Below are 21,932 nucleotides of genomic sequence, written 5' to 3'. Positions count from 1 at the left end.
ACTATTTCTTTCCTTTTATTTCCACCAAAGAATACACTAGCTTCCACTAACATATTTGAATTTGGCATGCCAGATAACGAGTTAATTAACCTGAAGTTGGCCAAATCAGAACTCTTTAGTTGCTTGGTTGCATTGCATTGAAATCTATTACTAATATATGAATTAAAGGCCTTCTTTTCACACAGAGGTATGCAGGGGTAAAATGATAAACACTGCTCTGCATGGATACCAAATAATTTATTTAAAAAATAATGAATAACAGATAACTGCTCATAAGGATCCTTAGCCTTAAGATCACAATTTTGCAAATCTTAAATATTTAACTAATATTATTAAAGGGACAGTTGAAATGGATGAAATTCTATTTTCCATCCCCAAAATTTCAAGTGTGTATATCCTACATTTCCTTAGGTGCTTCTTTAATCTCCTTACATCTTTGGCAGCCAATTTCTTTCCTTCTGATTCATCGATGTACAAACTTTCTTCTCCAAAAATGTAAAAATCCTGAACTCTTAAAAATGTCCACCCCCTATCAAGTTTCTGTTTCCATTTTAAAAGTTATTGAACAGTGTTTATTACCTTTATCTAATCAACTATTCCCAATGCATATGCACCATATAAATTATGGTATCTCCAATCATTCAACTGAAATGAACTTCCTTTACACAAACTTCTACATCCTAAAAACTCTTAATGACAAATGTCAAGTAGACATTTACACCAATATCAGTTCTGCTTTTTTTTTGCAATTTACTCACCTTCTCTGCTCCCTCTTTCTAACCAATTTCTTCTCAATTTCTGGAAATAACCTCAATTTCCTTGCAAATCTAATCAAACTGGAAATCCTATCCATAGTTTTTCCGATGATAGCACATTGCATTCCACTTTCCATTTTGAGAAACCTTGTCCTGCTCAATCAGCTTCAACTTCTAGAAAATCTGCTACCAATTCCTTAAATGCCGATCTTCAGGTAATTCTCCAGTGGGGCAAAGACAACTTATAGTTGATTTCAACCCTTCTAAAACTCAGTCTTGTCTTATATCTCACAAAAAGGATTCTTCTGCTCCTATGCTTATCTTTAGTGACGCTCCGATTTCTGGACAAAATGATATATCTCTTTTGGGGATTACCCTGACTTCTAATCTCTCTTGGCACAAGCACAAATATTGTGCTTGTTCCAAGACAAATATTTCTTGTTACAAATATTGCTTCCTCTGCATCTAAAAAACTTGGTTTTCTCTTTCGCTCCCGGCGTTACTTTTCTTCCAAACAGCTGCTCATTCTGTATAAATCGCAAATCTGCCCTGCCATGGAATACTGTTCCCACATCTGGGGTGGTGCCTCCAAAACCTCTCTCAGGCTTCTTGATTCCATTCAGAACAGGGCAGTTAGGTTAATTAATGATTCATCCCTAACAGAGTCTCTCCACTTGCTTTCTCATAGACGTACTGTTTCTGCTGCATGCCTCTTCTACAGATACTTCCATGGGCACTGTTCTTCTGAATTGGCTTCTATAATTCCTGCTCTCTCTTTCAAAACAGTCCAAACATGTACTGCCACCAGCCAACATCCATTTACTGTCCAACTTCAAACCCACAGAACCAACTTTTCATCTTCCTCATTTATTCATTCAACTGCCGCTTTCTGGAACAACCTTCCTTCATACGTACTTCCTGAAAATTACAATCTACAGAAGTTCAAGTCCAATGTCAACAAATATCTTCTTTCATCTTCTCAACCTCCAAGCCAAGCACGGTACTAAGTACTATAGGTTCTAATACCTCTCGTGTTTGGGATTCACATAAAAAAAAAAAAAAAACCTTGAACTTTAATAGTTAAATTAATGGCTTTAAGAGGAATTTGATATCATCCAGCATTCCTTAAGGTAGTATTCTCTCTGAACTTCTGGTTTCCTCTATTCTTCAGGCTTTTTTTGAAAACTCACCCTAATGTAATCTCCTATGATGATGACGTAAAAGTCTTGTCTAACATGAACTCCACTGACTTCTCCCTGATCTTGGATTATCTTGCTCTGTTTAATCTCTCAATAAACCGTCTAAATCTAAACGTTCGCAAATTTCTTTCAAAAAGAGGACTTTTGACATTACCATTTCTTTAGATAGTATACTCGCTACTAAAGTTGAAGCTCATAATGAACTTGGAATTCTCTGATTCAAAATTTAATTTTGCTCCTCATATTGACTGATTAGCTATTGATGAAATTTATAAAAACCATTTTGATCTTAAAACAATATTTGCTACATGTTACCTCTCTCAAGATAATTATTGAATAGTTTAATCTGATCGTAAAACCAACTACTCTTTATGCCCATCCAGTTTCGGCTGGAATTACCAAATCCAATTTTAAGATATTCTCCTTCCTTGAATACTGGTTCCTCAAGTGGACCTTTTCAAAGCCAACTTTGAGATCATCTCAGAGACAATTATGAATGCTGAAATTCTAAAGTCAAATTTATCCAATCTCAGTAAACTCTATAATTCAAAAAGTTGATTGTCCTATTATTTGGACAAATTCCCTGAAGATCTCAAATTCAAGCCTAAATTAATTTCTCTGCTCAACAGATTTCATCAAATTGGTATGCACTTTCTGCTCTGCCTGATCTCAATCATTAACTCCTTAAACATTAATCCTATCCTATCCTTCTCACTTCTGATCAGACAAATTTTAAACTGAAATGTAAAAGAATTGCTGAAATACATGCTATGTGACCTAGTCTTAGTGTACAAAATCATTTATGCTATCTCCCAAATGCAATCACTTTGTTGCCATCTATTAGATAGACTACTTTATTAATTCTCTTATAATTTTTCTCTATCTAACATTGAGTCTTCCCCTATAAATTTGCATGCAACAACATTCACTATTTGCCATTTTAATGTTATTAGTTTTATATTCCTATACGTAATGTTTTTATATTAATGTGTATTATCATAACCTTATTTTTTCTTTGCTTCTATTCTTTTACTGTTACCTTTTTTTTTAACGTGGTACTCATCCAGCTGTACTTGTGGCTTACTCTGGAAACACTTAGATTGTTATGTTCTTCAACCAAACCTGTTCCAGCTCTGTAATTTGTGAAGCTGTGTATGTTCACTGTACTTATACTTGTGTGCAGTTGTGGGAAACCACCGGTGGCACCTCACCCCCAAACACTATATACTTTTTTTTGGCAATAAATTAATATTGACATTGAATGAGTTAATGCTTTTTTGCACTTCTTCTGTGGCAACCTGGAGTAGGGAAATGCCCAAAAAATACTTACATAATCTCTGTCTCCTCAACCATGATTCCATATATTCATGTGGAACCATGACCCAGGCTGTAACAAAGGAAAGAATGAATAGGTTTTCATAAGATGTACAGACATGATTGGACCTATGGAAGCCTGACACAGATACACAAGTCAACAGAACATAAAAGTATATTCCACCAGATCCACAGAATGCATTCCTCAGTGGAGATAGTCCCTTCTAAAAGGTCTCCAATTCAATCCCTTCATCTCTGGGACTTCTGTGTAGGCTGTTGGAACTATCTTGGAGATTTCTGTTCATATTCAAGATGATATTACTTATGGAAAGATAAAGAGAGACTATACAAGAACATTGGAAAGCCACATTAAGAAGATGCTCAAACAATCATTAAACAAGAGTAGGACAGATGATCAGTCTAACAAATTTTCTTGTAACAACCAACACAGTAAAAATCTATATCAGTACTAAAATACAGTAAATAATAATAAAAGTAAAATAGAATAAATTGCTTTTGAAGCAAGGTGTCTCTTCTTCAGCTTAGCAGAATGCACTGCATATTAATCAATAAATTCATATGAATTTATTTATATCCAGAACAGAATATAATAAAAATAAGCTGGATTTTCTTATGTATTACTTTATGTTGATTTATGTAAATGTCTATGTAAAAATGAATTAAATATTGCAAATTTTAATATTCAGAATTATCTAGCATACAAGTTAGTGCAATTGCATCATTTCTGTACATAGCCAACTACTTAAGTAGTTACAAATTAGCATCATTAAGTATATCTCATATTGTATATACCTTCACGAGTTGCCATGATATTGCACTACCTCGAATAAGTAGTGCTTCACCATAGGAGAAGACTATTCACAATATGAGATATACTTAATGATGCCATATAACTACTTAAGTAGTTGGCTACATACAGAAATTATGCAATTGCACTAACTTGTACACTAGTTAACTCCCTATGTAAACTGAGGCTTTAGCCCTAAACTATTCTGTAATCTAAATTACTGCACACCATCAGGCATCTCTCATATTGTGGAGTTATACTTCGCAACTGGGTTGTCATCATTGCAACCCCAGGGTACCTGTCCACCCACTGATGAGGAGCCAATAAGTTCCAAAACGGTGCCGTATGGGTGATGGTATCCGCTGATAATAAGTAACAATAGTCTTCTCCTATGGTGAAGTATTACTTATTCAAGGTAGTGTATAGCAACTCATTGCGAAGGTATTCACAATATGAAATATACTTAATGATGCCAATTGATAACTACTTAAGTAGTTGGCTATGTACAGAAATGATGCAATTGCACTAACTAGTACACTAGTTAACTCCCTTAACCGAGGCTTTAGCCCTGCATAATAAAGTAAACTATTCTGTATTCAGAATTATATAATCAAAATATTTCTATACCATTGCTCAATCATAATTATAATTAATAATCCAGCACAAACAGTTAATTCAACAGTTTTATTTTCAAATTTCAACAAGCATATATTAGTATGCAGAGGACAGATGGCAATTCACTGGAGACAAAAGCCAGATACACTTTGCTGTGGAGATATATGTTGAGTCACTGCAGTCTGGAATTTATGGTGCCTATGAAGTGGCAATTTACTGAAATCAGAGCATCTATGTACATAGAATAAAACCCCTGCTGTAAATCTACAAAACTGGGTGCATGCAAGATAAGTGGGTATTATTAATATGCATTAAAAAAAGGGCTTCAAACTGGTTTACTTCTTCTATTTCTGTAGTGACTTTTTTAGCTATGCCTTGATTAAATGTAATCATCAACTCGTGGCGAGATAAATGGCAGTCCAACTGATATCAGTCTCCAGTATCAATGGTTGCTGATCCCAATACTACAATGCAGTTCAAAATTTGTGCAACCAAAAATGAAAGGGCTAATTTCTCTCATCTTGGTAACATGCAATTCTATAAACACTACATTGGCAACAAATCTATATACCTCCAAATGCAAAACAATGGCTGTTGGACTACACTTACATAAACTCTCAATATCAGTTCATTCGTGACAAAGCCATCATGATGTATTTCTGTCTGAATGCATTTATAATTGAACACTTTTGTTAAAAATCACATGTCTGATAGTAAAATAACTAATATATTTTAATCACTGATATGAGTTTCTTGCTCATGAATCATTTTGTAGTATTAATTTAAATGTGTTAATGAAAGGTGGATAACAAACAGTCATCCAAGCATTAAGTTAACCATATTTTAACTATCCTATTCAGAATTTTAGAAGTATAGCAGCAACATAACTTGCAAAACTCTTCAAAAGTAATACTTATACTACTACTTAAGCAATAGTAATCAACCTTATTAATCAGTCATAGGTCATTATAAAACGTTACATCCAATTTAAACACTGCGAGATCTATGGTATTACAGATATCACAGGGTTTAAATTGTATATATAAGCAATTCTATGGTATTATTTATTAATGATGAATTATATTATATTTCTATGTTATTTATGATGGGAACTTTTGTCAGTGACTTAACAATTATCTTGAAAATCAATGAATTGGATACCATTAATTTCTAAAGTTCATCAAATCAGGTATTTGATGCCCCAGAACTTTTTTTTTTTTTTTTTTCTTGTGGAATGTATTGAAGCATCTAGTGTATTGCCAGAAATCCTGAAAATTGCAAGAACCAAAAGAAACCACTAAAATTTACTACAATTAATATCAAGATTATATCAAAGATCACTCAGTATACCCAGACTTAAAAAGTGCATCCAACATGAGGGGGAATACAACTCAAACACTTATGTTTAATCAACAGCATAGTCATAATCATTAACACGCTACTGCATATTTACTTCGTTGTGTTGTTAAATGATACTATTATATCATCTTTTCTGAATAAAAATGTAAATAAAGTTGGGCAGCACTTTTTTATTCATCTTGTATATATAGCATTTTCTGCACACAATTTATTCATAATTTATATAGAAGGAAGTAATTTTTTTAAAAAACATGACCTGAAATTTCTGTTAAAATTTGTTTATTTATTTAAATTAATAGTAACTTTTGATTAAAAAAAAAAAAAACTTTCACAACAACAGAACTATGAATTCTGCTGAGTCACAGATTACTTCTCAAAATGCTCTAATAATAATAAAAGAATTAGAAAAATATCATACATGAATGCACCCTGTGTATTCATGTATGATATTTTTTGAGTAGTGAAAAAAAAAAAAAAAAAAAAAGACTAATGTACCTCTTGAACATCCCATTCTTCTCCACTCTCATAATTCTGGTACATTTCTTTCATAAGATATAGTCGATTGAGAAATTTTTCTTTAGGCCACTCATATTCTTGCTCAGTCTCCAAATTTCGCATCCTTACAAAAACCTGCATAATAAAGTAACACAATTTAATAGTTTATAATGAGTATTAAAATAAGTTAGAATTAAGTTAGAATAAAATAAGGCAGAATTACTTAACAAGTACAGGTCACTGCTGAACAAAAGCCGAGAATTAGGGTTGAATTTGAAAGTGTCTGCAATTCTGGTCAGACACGATAGGAGGGAGTATATGATGAGAGCCCTGTCGATCAATTCGACCCTGGAAAGATTGTGCAAGGCTCAAGGGGTAGAATTTTTTTCAGCCTGGACTGTACTTGTTAACAGGAGAGATTGCTTCTACAGGGATGGGATACACTTAAATAGAAAGGGTGCAAGAATATTTGCTGATGCTATCGAGGCAGTGTTAGGTGGGTCGGAAAACTGCTAGCTTGGGGGGAGACAAAGACCAATAGATTGACAGTAGCCACTGGCAGAGGTGAAAGAGATTCTTGCACTGCTTCTATTAGAATAAGCAGAAGCCTGAAAAACAAGATGCATGGTATTTCAGAGACTGCTGGGAGCCATTGCAGTACAAGTAAACACATGGGTTGTGTTAGGGTAGCTAAGAATAGAAACAGGTACATGTATACCTGCGTGTACACCAATGCTAGGAGTTTAGTAAATAAATTTGATGAATTTGAAGTGTTGGTCAAGACATCAAAGGCGGATATTGTTGGGATAGCAGAGACGTGGTGTCACAAAGATATAAGGGATGCAGAACTGCAATTTGGGGAGTACAACGTCTACAGAAAGGATAGAAAGGGTAGCTAACAAACTAAATGAATATTTTGCATCGACATTCACACATGAGGAGTTATTCAGCAAGGGGAATGCCAGAGGTGTATTCAACTCTAGCAGTAAGCTACAGAATCTTGAAATAACTGGGAGTAAAGTGGAGAAGAAACTGTTGAAGATAAACACAAGAAAGGCACCCGGGGTGGATGGGATCTATCCAGTTATATTAAAGGAGACAGCAAAGGAAGTAAGCAAACCCTTAGCCATAATTATGAGAGCTTCCTTGGACTCAGGGGAGGTACCCATAGACTGGAAATGTGCAAATGTGACCCCAATTCACAAAGGAGGATCAAAGGCTGACACAAGTAATTATAGACCTGTGAGCTTAACTTCTGTTCCAGGAAAATTAATGGAGGCACTGGTTAAAGAAGCACTGCAGGATCATTTAGACAAGACTTCAGTTATAGCTCAGACACAGCATGGTTTTGTTAAGGGGAAGTCTTGCCTGACCAACTTGATTGGATACTATGATGCAGTCACAAAAGAACTGGATGCAGGGAATAACTTTGATATTATATACTTGGATCTTAGAAAGGCTTTTGATACTCTTGCACATGGAAGACTGCTACACAAATTGGAGCAGTGTGACATTGGAGGCAAATTGCTGCTATGGATAAAGGGGTGGTTGAGGGGAAGAAGACAGAGAGTGGTAATCAATGGACACTGCTCTTCGTGGACTAATGTTATTGGTGGAGTCCCTCAGGGCTCAGTGTTGGGTCCATTATTGTTTTCTGTATTTATAAATGATATTGATGATGGTATATCAAGCTTAATGTCCAAGTTTGCAGACGATACAAAGGTTGGCAGGGTTGTCAAGGACACCATTTTTAAACCATTCTGGGGCACCAGAATGGTTTAAAAGGTGCGCTGGTCCCACAGGAACTAGTAGTTGTTGGTGACTCTATTGTCGGAAGCGGGGAACATCCTTTGTAAAAAGGATAGGTGGAACAGGACCAGGGTATGTCTGCCAGGGGCAAAGGTTGATGACGTTGTAGAGCGGATATCATCTTTCAAGGGCACAAAAGGTGATATAGTTGTACACGTTGGCACTAATGATATTAAGAGTAGGAGACCGGCGGAATTACTCAACAAGTACAGGTCACTGTTGAAAAAAAGCCGTGAAATAGGGTTGAATTTGAAAGTGTCTGCAATTCTGCCCAGACACGATAGGAGGGAGTACATGATGAGAGCGTTGTCGATCAATTCGGCCCTGGAAAGATTGTGCAAGGCTCAAGGGGTAGAATTTTTTTCAGCCTGGACTGTACTTGTTAACAGGAGAGATTGCTTCTACAGGGATGGGATACACTTAAATAGAAAGGGTGCAAGAATATTTGCTGATGCTATCGAGGCAGTGTTAGGTGAGTCGGAAAACTGCTAGTTTGGGGGGATACAAAGACTAATAGTTTAACAGTAACCGCAGGCAGAGGTGAAGGTGATTCTTGCACAACTTCTATTAGAATAAGAAGCGACCTGGAGCAAGGGGTGTTGGGGGTTTCAGGGACGAATGGCAGTCATCATGGAATAGTTGGGTATATGGGATGTGTTAGGGTAACAAGGAATAGGCATAGGAGCATGTATGCTTGCATGTATACCAATGCTAGAAGTATAGTAAATAAATTTGATGAATTTGAAGTGTTGGTCAAGACATCAAAGGCGGATATTGTTGGGATAGCAGAGACGTGGTGTCACAAAGATATAAGGAATGCAAAACTGGAATTTGGGGAGTACAATGTGTACAGAAAGGATAGACAGGACAGAAAGGGAGGGGGTGTTATGCTGTTAATTAAGAAAAACATAAAATCAAAGGAAGTGCACCCAGTTAATATAGATGAACAGTGCTCTGTTGAGTCAGTTTGGTGTGAGATAAGCACGGCGAAAGGAAAAATAAGAGTAGGAGTGTGTTATAGGCCTAATGACTTAAATGAGTACAATGAACAATTGTACAGAGAAATAGAGTGGGCCAGTAAATCAGAATGTCTTATAATGGGGGATTTTAACTTCCCAGATATTGACTGGAACTTGTGGGTTGGTCACTCACACACTAGTCAGACTTTTGTGGATTTATTGGATGATTGTTTTCTGCAGCAGCATGTTCGAGAGGCAACCAGAGAAAGTAACACTCTTGATCTGGTTATCAGCAGTGATCATTCGTGTATTAAGAATTTGCAGATAAAGGAACCACTAGGTGACAGTGATCACAGTGTGCTGAAGTGGGATTTACTCAAAGAGGTAACTACCGTCAGGGTAAAGGAAAGGGTTTTTGCTTCCGTAAAGGGGAGTACAGTGGTCTCAGACAGTTTTTAAATTCTGTACAGTGGGATCAACTGACGATGTTACAAACAGTAAATTCTAAGTGGGAAGCATTCAAGGAATTAATCGTGGAAGCTACTAGACTTTATATACCGATTAAGAAATATCGTTCAAGGTTTAGGCCTAAATGGTTATCAAATGAACTAATGAGACTCGTGACAGAGAAGAAAAAATGCATGGGATGCATATAAATTATCAGGTGATGCAGAAGCCTGTGGCAGATATAAGCTAGTCTGTAATCAGGTCACAAAGGAGGTTCGGCAGGCGAAGGCGGATTACGAGAAATCTTTGGCAAAAGATGCTAAGAAAAACAGCAAGGATTTCTTTACTTATATAAACTCTAAAAGGAAGGGGATTAATATGATTGGTCCCCTTGACATCAATGGTTCGACTATTGATGATCCTGCTCAGATAGCAAACAAACTGAATGAGTATTTTGCATCTACATTCACACGTGAGGAATTATTACAGTTTGAAAATAAAAGAAGGTTATCAAATTGTAGCAGTGTGCTTAATGATTTTGTAATAACTGAGAGCAAAGTGGAGGAGAAATTGTTGAAGTTAAACATAAGAAAGGCACCTGGGGTGGATGGGATCTATCCAGTTATTTGAAAGGAGGCGGCAAAGCAACTAAGCAAACCCTTAGCCATAATTATGAGAGCATCCTTGGACTCAGGGGAGGTTCCCACGGACTGGAGATGTGCAAATGTGTCCCCAATTCACAAAGGTGGATCAAAGGGTGACACCAGTAATTACAGACCAGTTAGTTTAACTTCTGTTCCGGGTAAAATAATGGAGTCACTGGTTAAAGATGCATTGCAGGATCATCTAGACAAGACTGCAGCAATCATTCAAACACAGCATGGGTTTGTTAAGGGAAAGTCTTGTCTGACAAATTTGATTGGTTATTATGATGTGGTCACAAAGGAACTGGATGCAAAAAATAATTTTGATATCATATACTTGGATTTCAGGAAAGCTTTTGACACTGTTGCGCATGGAAGACTACTGTACAAATTGGAGCAGAATGGTATTAAGGGTAAGTTGCTACAATGGATAAAAGGATGGTTAAGTGGGAGAAGACAGAGGGTGGTAATCAATGGATGCTGCTCTTCGTGGACTAATGTTATTAGTGGAGTCCCACAGGGTTCGGTGTTGGGTCCACTGTTGTTTTGTGTATTTATCAATGATATTGATGAAGGTATATCAGGCTTAATGTCAAAGTTTGCAGATGACACAAAGGTTGGCAGGGTTGTTAATGACAGTAATGGCAGTGTGCTACTGCAACAGGATCTAGATAATTTGGGCAGATGGGCTAAGAAATGGCAACTGAAGTTCAACCTTGACAAATGCAAAGTACTGCATATGGGGAAAAGTAACCCCAGAGAAACGTACCAACTGTGTGGTACTACACTTAAGGTGGTAGAAAATGAAAAAGACCTGGGAGTAATTGTGCAGTCAGATATGAAGTTTTCTGAGCAGTGCAGACAGGCTGCTAGGGCGGGTCATGGGGTTTTGTCAATGATATATAGGAATTTTGCTAGCAGGGAAAAGGAGGTGATTGTCCCTCTGTATAAGGCAATGGTCAGGCCACGCCTTGAGTACTGCGTACAGGTCTGGAGGCCTCATTTTAGGAAGGATGTAGATTTACTTGAGCGTGTACAGAGAAGAGCAACACGATTGGTGAGGGGAATGAAGGGATCCTCTTACCAAGAGAGGCTTAAGTTCTGCAAATTGCAGTGGCTGGAGACTAGGCACCTGCGCGGTGATCTGATTGAGGTCTATAAGGCCTTGAATGGGTTGAGCACGCTGAATTCTGATGGGATCCTTCCACTTGTTCAGATTACGAACCTACGGGGACATAAGTTCAAATTAAGAAAGGACAGATGTAGAATAGATGTGCGGAAATTTGCCTTTAGTCAGCGGGTGGTTAATTGCTGGAACAAACTTCCATCTGTCGTTGTGGAAGTTGATAGGTTAAATAAATTTAAGGAGGAACTGGACAGGTATTTGGAAGGAATGGTGTGATTTTTTTTTTTTTGGCTGATGCTGCATAAGCTCCTACACTTGCTTTCTTGCATCATGTGCCACTACTACTACCAGCTATAAGGAATCGAGCATCCATAACATTGTTCACAAGTAAGATAAAACCTACTTTCACTTTGCATTCTTAAAGTGAAAGTCATGTAGAGAAAGAATGGCTAATTGTTCAACAAAGTCCATTCACAATCACTGTGATGCATCCATTTGAGTTGATGTTCTCTCATGACATGCTGCACATGCTACAGTTTGTTAGTAAAAATGATGGTCAACCTGACTATGATGTAATCACCAGAGTCTAAGATTATTTTACAAGAACAAAATCAATTATAAATTGATTTTGTTCTTGTAAAAGGGCAACATCTTCCAATAGTAATTGGTAAATTCACATTTCACTTGTTCAATGCTAAAAAATTTAGCACAAAAAGCTTATATATTCCATCTTTTCCATGAAGAAAGCATATTTTCAAATGTTGGAATTCTCCGTCACCATGTAATACTGCTACATTAATCTGCAAGCATTGCCAGCAGTTTTTCGGAGTGTTAAAACACCTATGTTAAAATGCTAAAAGTTATCAAATAAACAAAATAGTCAAAAATATAAAAATGTAAAAGTAATGTTTTCTAAAATCCAGAGCTCACTCTAGTGCACAAGGCAACAATCACCAACAATAACTAACCCCTGTGGGATCAGTGCATTCTGCACTGATCCCACAGGGGTTAGTTATTGTTGGTGACTCTATGGCCAAGGAAGCAGGTAATACACTGTGTTAAAAGGATAGGTGGAATAGGACCAGGGTATGTCTGCCAGGGACAAAATTTGATGTTGTACAGTAGATATCTTTTAAGGGCACAAAGGGTGATATTGTTGTACACTTTGGCACTAATGATATTAAGAGTAGGAGATCAGCAGACTTACTTAACAAATACAGGTCAATGTTGAAAAAAAGTTGTGAGTTAGGGTTGAATTTGAAAGTGTCTGCAATTCTGCGCAGACGTGATAGGAGAGAGTATATGATGAGAGCCTTGTCAATCAATTCAGCCCTGGAGAGACTGTGCAAGGCTCATTGGGTAGAATTTTCCTCAGCGTGATCTGTGCTTGTTAACAGGAAAGACTACTTCTACAGGGATGGGATACACTTAAATAGAAGGGTGCAAGAATATTTGCTGAAGCTATTGAGGCAGTGTTAGGTTGGCTGGAAAACTGCTAGCTTGGGGAAATTCACGGGCTAAAAGATTAGCAGTAGCTGAAGGAAGAGGCGAAACTGATTCTTGCACTGCTTCTATTAGATTAGAGGGTGGGGTGCTGGGGTTTTCAGAGATGGTGGGGATCATCACGGAAAAAAATAAAGGCATAGGTAAAGAAAGCCAACATGAGAACCACAGGAAACTTCAGAAAACTTAGTGGTCAAACACGTTTCCCGGTACCTCAACGTCTCCCTGCATTCTCGGTAAACAGATGGTGCATGTTATCGGTAATGGCAGTACAAGTCGATAATGATGTCATTTTTATCATTATTAAAAGCAGATTACTGGAGTTCATGAGCGTAATGCATTCGCGGCTGAAATTTACTTATGGGTACACCATCCAGACTGCCTCAGTCTTATGGTGTTTATCTCCTCTTCCCGCTGTTTTAACCTGATAGGAAAACTACTTCTACTGCAACTACCGATAACATGCACTGGCTGCAGAAGTAGTTTTCTCATTGGGCAAAAACAACTTCTACAACTGGACTTTGAGATGGCCTCTGGTGTTGAAACATGTACATGAACTATCCAAAGATGGCTTTTGAAATGTGGTCTGATGCCTATCAGCCCAAGAAGAAGAAGCCTTTGTTGTCCCAACAAATGAGGAAGAAGTGACTTTCTTGGGCTAAAATGCATGTTTCAATGGGACACCGTCATCTTTTCTGATGAATCGAAATTCGACCTGCATGGCTCGGATGAGAAGCAATATGTTAAAAGACGAAAATCGGAGGCATACCATCCTGACTGCATAACACCAACTGTAAAGTTCCCCGCTGGTCTCATGGTCTGGGGATGCATAACAAGCAAAGGGATGGTGCAAATTAAGTTTACTAACAGAATGGTGAATGCAGAAACCTACAGTGCTATCTCCGAGGAGTGCCTGAAACCCATTATTAGGAATCACCAACGGATGTCCAAAACTGCATTTTTCAACAGGACTCAGCACCTTACCACACAGCAAAACTGGTAAGTTTTATGCTATTTAGATTTAATGATGAGTTTGTCTTCTTGTCTCACAAGGTTTAAATCTTACACCAATGTTTTCCCTCATTTTTCTCCCTTAAAGTACCTCAGAAATGCTGGCATTACAGTGTTGGATTGGCCTGGCAACAGTCCAGATTTGAACCTTATTGAAAATTGCTGGTACATTAGCATTAGCAAAGGCACATGATTCAAAAAAGCAAGCTTATATAGCATCAGCCAAAAAAAAAAAAAACCCCTTATTTCACCCATCCACTCACTCCAAATTGTTTGTCAAGTTCTGCCTTGAATCTATTTAAGCTATCAACTTCTACGACAGATGGAAGTTTGTTCCAGCAATCAACCACCCGCTGGCTAAAGGCAAACTTCCCCACATCTTCCCCACATCCTACAACCTTCCCCACATCCTTCAACCCTCTTTCCTCAATTTGAATTTGTGTCCTCTCAAGCGATTATTCTGAGCAAGAGGAAGAATCTAAAACATGTCATCTAAAATTGCTCAGAATAAGCCAACAAGCAAGATTCAACTGCAGGAGAGCATTGTAAGGGTGTGGTACCACGAAATTGGGCAACTGTATATCCAGAAGTTGATTAACTCTATGCCAGATCGTTGCAAGGCTGTAATTGCAGCTCAAGGAGGAAAAACAAAATTTTGAGGGCTTATTTTGCTGATTTACAGTAAATAATACTATTATGTTAACTTGTTATTTCAGTTTGCACATGTAAATGCAATAAAATGTATATTTGGTTGTCATGATTGCCATATGCATGATTTCTCATATTTTTATTAATTATGCATTTTACCCCTCGGGAAGATATTTATGGCAATTAGGTATATCAGAGGATATATATACCATCTAACAAATGCATTTTGAACATTTCTGCAACCCACAATGCAACTCACAACACATTATTTGCAAAATTCACAAATGATGCTGGTTTTTTTGTCCACCTCTGTAGTACTGCTTATTAACACACAGAGATGACATTCCTCTGTGTGGTGTGGATGCCACACCTCAATCCCTGCTTACACCTGGTTGGTCACCTCCAGTATACTAGGTGCCATATTTAAGGACTTGCACATGGGGGTTACACCCAAGGTTACTAACAGTCCCAGGCGCCACCGTAGCCAGGTGGGAAGGAGCAGCAGTGTGTAGCACACGCTTTTTGATTAGACCGGGGTTCGAGCCTGTCACCACCAAATACGGAAAGGTCAGGGAATGACCATCGCATATCCCCGAGCAATATGGCCTTAGTTGCTAATGCTCCTAAAAACCAAATAACAACAACTAACAGTCCCACTATCATAAATGTGCAAGCAGAGGATTTGGTTGTCGTAGAATAGCTGGACCTTGCCAAAATTTGTTCCATTTGACATGAGTGTCACCTGAATATCATTTCCATCAGCGTAATAGAAAAAAACATATCAGCGAGTTTTTTTTTTTTCCATAAAGATGTTCTCAATGAATTTTTTGTTTAATTCTGACTGGAATTTTGACAAATTTCACCCTGTTGGGCTGTTAAGTCAAAATAAGAACTTATCAATATTTAAAAGCATTATATATGAATTTCATTTTTTCAAAACTTCAAGGATTCAAAAAAAAAAAAAAAAAAAAAACTCCACACAGCTAGTTCCTCTAATGGAAAACTTACTACCTCCAGGCACACGTAGGCTGCTGTAACCTAGTAGTAAAGTGCAAGGATATAGACGTATATGTGCTTTGAGTGACCATGATTCAAGCTCAAGTAACTAAGAAATATGATGCTGTTCTTGTATTCACTCTGCCTTGTGAATTCTTCTGACCATATGTGATTGTAAATTTATATGCTTGGCAAAATCACTCTTGAGAGAGTTAATTTATTTATAAAATTGTTTAAAATTTTTAAAAATGTTTTTATTAGTGTGCTTACAAAGGAGATATATATATTATTTTACTGAATTATTGGTAAACATTGATAAATAAATTATTTTCAGAATACCTCATGCCATGTCAATGAGATAATAGTAGCACAGCATCTCTGCCAAAACTAGAAAACATTTAGTTTAATATTCCTTCCCAATGAGATGTTCTTAAAAATGTTCCACACTATTTTCTGCTTCATATCCATTTATTCATTTTTAAAATCGTCAGTTCGTAAAATTGTGATGTCTAGCACTTTATTAATTTTAAAGTAAAGTAATTCAGTAGTATTTAGCATTAGCATTAGCAGAGGCATTTGATGCAAGAAAGCAAGCTTATGCAGCATCAGCCAAAAAAAAAAAATCCCACTTCCACTTCACCCCTCTGTTCTTTCAAAATACCTGTCCAGCTGAGCCTTAAACTTATTTAGGCTATCAACCTCCACCACAAGGGATGGAAGTCTGTTCCACCAACCAACCACCCGCTGGCTAAAGGCAAATTTCCGCACGTCTATCCTACATCTGTCTTTCCTCAATTTGAATTTATGCCCTCTCAGGTGATTTTTCTGAGCTAGAGGAAGAATCCCATCAGCATTGAGCATGCTTAAACCATTCAAGGCTTTATACACCTCTATCAGATCATCTCGCTGGTGCCTAGTCTCCAGACGCTTTAATTTGCAAAACTTAAGCCTTTCTTCGTAAGAGCACCCCTTTGTTCCATTCACTAATCTTGTTGCCCTTCTCTGTACTCATTCCAGCAGCTCTACTTCCTTCTTGAAATGAGGCCTCCAGACCTGTATACAGTACTCTAGGTGTGGCCTGACCATTGCCTTATACAATGGAATAATCACCTCCTTATCCCTGCTGGAAAAATTCCTGTATACCATTGACAATACTCCATGAGCTACTCTTGCAGCCCGTCTGCACTGCTCAGAGAACTTCATATCTGCCTGCACAACCACCCCCAAGTCCCTTTCATTCTCTACCACTGTCAGTGTAGTACCACAGAGTTGATACGTTGCTCTGGGGTTGCTGTTTCCCATGTGTAGTACTTTACATTTGTCAATGTTAAACTTCATTTGCCACCTCTCAGCCCATCTGCTCAACCTTTCCAGATCCTGTTGCAGCAGCATAGTGTCAGTAGTGTCCTTGACAATCCTGCCAACCTTTGTATCATCTGCAAACTTGGACATTAAGCTTGATATACCATCATCAATATCATTTATAAATACAGAAAACAATAATGGACCCAACACTGAGCCCTGAGGGACTCCACTAATAACATTAGTCCACGATGAGCAGTGTCCATTGATTACCACTCTCTGTCTTCTCCCCCTCAACCACCCCTTTATCCATAGCAGCAATTTGCCTCCAATGTCACACTGCTCCAATTTGTGTAGCAGTCTTCCATGTGCAACAGTATCAAAAGCCTTTCTAAGATCCAAGTATATAATATCAAAGTTATTCCCTGCATCCAGTTCTTTTGTGACTGCATCATAGTATCCAATCAAGTTGGTCAGGCAAGACTTCCCCTTAACAAAACCATGCTGTGTCTGAGCTATAACTGAAGTCTTGTCTAAATGATCCTGCAGTGCTTCTTTAACCAGTGCCTCCATTAATTTTCCTGGAACAGAAGTTAAGTTCACAGGTCTATAATTACTTGTGTCAGCCTTTGATCCTCCTTTGTGAATTGGGGTCACATTTGCACAATAGTAGTGTAAAGTAGAGATAATGTGCAAATTTAAATTTGAAAAAAGTAACTCCCCTCCACTTTTAAGGGTGAACAAGGAAATGTTGGCCTTCCCGGAGCTCCTGGTCCTCAAGTGAGTAATACATATATACTAATTATATTATTAATAAAAATATTTTATTAGTGGTTAGTAATTAAATACTAGTAGTGATGATAGTAATTAATTAAAGTCTAAAATGAATGCAAAAGCATAATTAGCATAAATATAATATATCATAATCTGAAATGTAAATTTACAAAATTTCTCAAAAAAATTAAATGATTCAAATTAGTTTAGCTGAGTTCTCCTTTCCATTGCTCAATATGTATTATTTTTAAAGATTCTGGATATTGTACTCATGTGATCCTCATATAACAAAGGTGGTTCCAGAGAGGGGTAATTAGAGAAATAATCACCCCCACAACTAAGGTTGGAGCAGTATGGTATTAAGAGGAAGTTAGCATTAGTAGAGGCATTTGATGCAAGAAAGCAAGCTTATGCAGCATCAGCCAAAAAAAAAAAAAAAAAAACCCACTTCCACTTCACCCCTCTGTTCGTTCAAAATACCTGTCCAGCTGAGCCTTAAACTTATTTAGGCTATCAACCTCCACCACAAGGGATGGAAGTCTGTTCCACCAACCAACCACCCGCTGGCTAAAGGCAAATTTCCGCACGTCTATCCTACATCTGTCTTTCCTCAATTTGAATTTATGCCCTCTCAGGTGATTTTTCTGAGCTAGAGGAAGAATCCCATCAGCATTGAGCATGCTTAAACCATTCAAGGCTTTATACACCTCTATCAGATCACCTCGCTGGTGCCTAGTCTCCAGACACTGTAATTTGCAAAACTTAAGCCTTTCTTCGTAAGAGCACCCCTTTGTTCCATTCACTAATCTTGTTGCCCTTCTCTGTACTCGTTCCAGCAGCTCTACATCCTTCTTCAAATGAGGCCTCCAGACCTGTATACAGTACTCTAGGTGTGGCCTGACCATCGCCTTATACAATGGAATAATCACCTCCTTATCCCTGCTGTTACAATGGACAGAAGTGTGGTCGAGTGGGTGAAGACAGAGAGTGGTAATCAACGGATGCTGCTCTTCGTGGACTAATGTTATTAGTAAAGTCCACCAGAGTTTGCTGTTGGTCCCGCTGTTGTTTTGTATATCTATCAATGATATTGATGAAGGTATATCAGGCTTAATGTTGAAGTTTGCAGATGATACAAAGGTTGGCAGGGTTGTTAATGACAGTAATAGCAGTGTACTACTGCAACAGGATCTAGAAAAGTTTGGGAGATGGGTTGAGAAGTGGCAACTGTAGTCTAATATTGACAAATACAAAGTACTGCATATGGGTAGCAGTATCCCGAGAGAAATGTACCAACTGTGTGGTACTACACTCAGGGTTGTGGAGAATGAAAAAGACCTGGTGGTAATTGTGAAGTCAGATATGAAGTTTTCTGAGGAGTGCCGACAGGCTGCCAGAGCAGGTCATGGGGTATTGTCAATGATATACAGGAATTTTGCTAGTAAGGATAAGGAGGTGATTATCCCTTTGTATAAGGCAATGGGCAGGCCACACCTTGAATACTGCATACAGGTCTGGAGGCCTCATTTTAGGAGGGATGTAGAGTTGCTTGAGTGAGTACAGAGAAGGGCAACAAGATTGGTGAGGGGAACAAAGTGGTGCTCTTACAAGGAAAGGCTTAAGTTCTGCAAATTGCGGTGTCTAGAGACTAGGCACCTGCATGGTGATCTGATTGAGGTGTATAAGGCTTGAATGGGTTGAGCAGGCTCATTCTGATGGGATTGTTCCTCTTCCTCAGATTAAGAACCTGGTGGGGCATAAATTCAAATTGAGGAAAGACAGTTATAGAATACATGTGCAGAAATTTGTCTTTAGCCAGCGGGTTGTTGATTGTTTCTTGCCCAGATTAATTTCACCCTGTTGAAAGAATCTCATCAGCATTGAGTTTGCTCAAACCACTCAGTGCCTTATACACCTCAATCAGATCACCTCGCAGATGCCTAGTCACTTTCGTGATTGGCATTCGTGGCAGCTTTTCAAAGCAACAACAAAGTATAGAGAAGAGGATTAGAGCAGGATTAGGGAAGTAGAGCAGGGTTTCAAAGGTTATTTAGTATATTCTAAAGTTTATATTCATAAATTTTTTCCTGTATTTTTTTTTAATAGAAATATAATTTTTTGAAAGTTTCTGTTATTAATAATTAATAAATTTTATAATGGTTATTACAAGGTCCACCTTGAACACTTCATCAGAGGGCATCATGGCTCATACGGAAATAGCCGATGGTGGTTCCCAGTGAGTCATGATTTTATCCTTTGCAGAACCTGTAGCATGTATTCCAAGGTCGACCTAGTGGATAATTCTAGCTCACTTGGAGATTCTTTACTTTGTCACCATTGCAAGGAATGCACCAAACTTAAGTTACAATTTGGTGCATTGCTAAATTGCTAACAATTTGAGTCACTGAAAAAACGGGTGCTTGCCCTCGAGAATAATGTACCTGGGAGCTCGGCAGGGACTCAAGACTCTAGTAACCCACCAAGGGATGCACTCCCAATTTCGGCCCCCAGAACTGAATAACAAAGTGCAAACTACTCTGGTTCAAAACGACTCCATATTAGGAGACTCCATTGTCAGGGAAATGCAAAATATTTTGCAATAAGGATATGTGGATTAGAACCAGTGTATGTCTGCCGGAGCAACTATTAATGATGTCACCAAAAGACTGTCAGATTTTAAGTCAGGGGTAAAGAGAATATTATTATTCATGTGAGGACTAATGACATTAAGCATACACGACCTGATGATTTGTTAGACAACTATAGGACCATGCCAAAGAAATGATATTGTTAGGTCACAATGTCTATGTGTCTGCAATTCTGTCCAGGCATGATAGGAGGGATTATATGCTAAAAGCCTTGTGGATTAACTCAAGACTTGAAGGACTCTGAAAGGCTTTTGGGGGGAAATTTGTTTCAGCTTAGCCCACACTTGTAGGTAGAAGGAATCTGTTTTTTAGAGATGGGATACATTTAAACAAAGGTGGCACAAGAGTTTGTGCCAGTATTATTGAGGATACCTTAAAGGTTCAGGGAAACTGCTAGTTGGGGGGGGAAACAAGGGTAATATTGATATGCATTTATCAGATAATATTGGTCAAAGTAACACTTGCACATACCTCAAGAGTTCTTGTTTGTTACTACAACATTGTAGCAAGACGTTCTGAGGGCAGAAAATGAGCGGGCACCCAATGCCAGGGACACAAGCTTAAATAACTTTAAGGGGTGTGTCAGGGTAGTTAACTATGCAAGAACACCAAGTCTTAAATTTTTATACAGTAATGTCAAAAGTGTCGTCAATAAAATAAGTGAATTTGGACTGCTGGTTAGGACAAGTAACGCTGACATAATAGGACTTAAGAAAACATGGTACCACACGGAGATAGGGGATCATGAATTTCAGTATGGTATGCATAATGTATTTAACAAGAGTACGAAAGATAGAAGGGGTGGTGGGGTCATGCTTCTTATCAAAAGCAGCCTGAGAATGTTGAAAGCTTTCCCGGATTCAGATGTTTTGTATAATCACACACCATACATATAGAATATGTATGGTGTGAGATTGTTGGAATCAAAGGTTTAATGAGAGTGATTGGGAAGATTATGATGAGAGCCTCTATATCCACATGAAATGGGCAAGTTAGCGTGAATGTCTTATTACAGGTGATTTTAATTTGCCTGTAATTGATTGGAGCAAATGGGAAGGAAACTCCACATGAGGGACAAAATTTTTAAATCAACTAGATGATTGTTATTTGTATTAACATGTCAGGGAAAGTACTAGGGAAAAAGAATACTCTAGACCTTATCATCACCCATGAACCAGATGATATAATAGGGCTGACAGTACAGGAAGTGTTATTGTTGTTATTTTGGATTTTAGGAGCATTAGCAACTAAGGCCATATTGCTCTGAGAATATGCAGTGGTCATTCCCTGACCTTTCCGCATCCTCCATATTTGGTGGTCACGGGCTCGAACCCTGGTCTAATCAAGAAGCGTGTGCTACACACTGCTGCTCCTGCCCACCTGGCTATGGAGGCACCATACAGGAAGTGATCATGGAGTCTACGGTGGATGATGAAGAGAGAGGTAGCAGTAGTTAAAGGCAAAGATAATAATTTCAGGAAAGGAAATTACCACAGCTTAAGATGCTACATGGTCTCTAT

The 21,932-nt window shown here is 38.0% G+C and overlaps 1 protein-coding gene across 1 annotated transcript in view; it reads right to left on the bottom strand.

The window, feature by feature from the left end:
- Window positions 1-21,932, bottom strand: part of LOC150090807 (kinesin-like protein KIF28) — a 195,201-nt gene that overhangs the window by 14,024 nt on the left and 159,245 nt on the right. The window contains exon 17 of the mRNA XM_090373827.1: window positions 6,546-6,680. Within this exon, the coding sequence (XP_090229953.1) occupies window positions 6,546-6,680 (135 nt within the window). The remainder of the gene's footprint in view (window positions 1-6,545; window positions 6,681-21,932) is intronic.

The sequence above is a fragment of the Mastigoproctus giganteus genome, chromosome 1 (assembly GCF_048544385.1).
Source record: "Mastigoproctus giganteus isolate SK-2022 chromosome 1, ASM4854438v1, whole genome shotgun sequence".
NCBI lineage: Eukaryota > Metazoa > Arthropoda > Arachnida > Uropygi > Thelyphonidae > Mastigoproctus > Mastigoproctus giganteus.
Note: the sequence above shows the minus strand (reverse complement) of the source record. Positions and strands in the feature narration are given on the sequence as shown.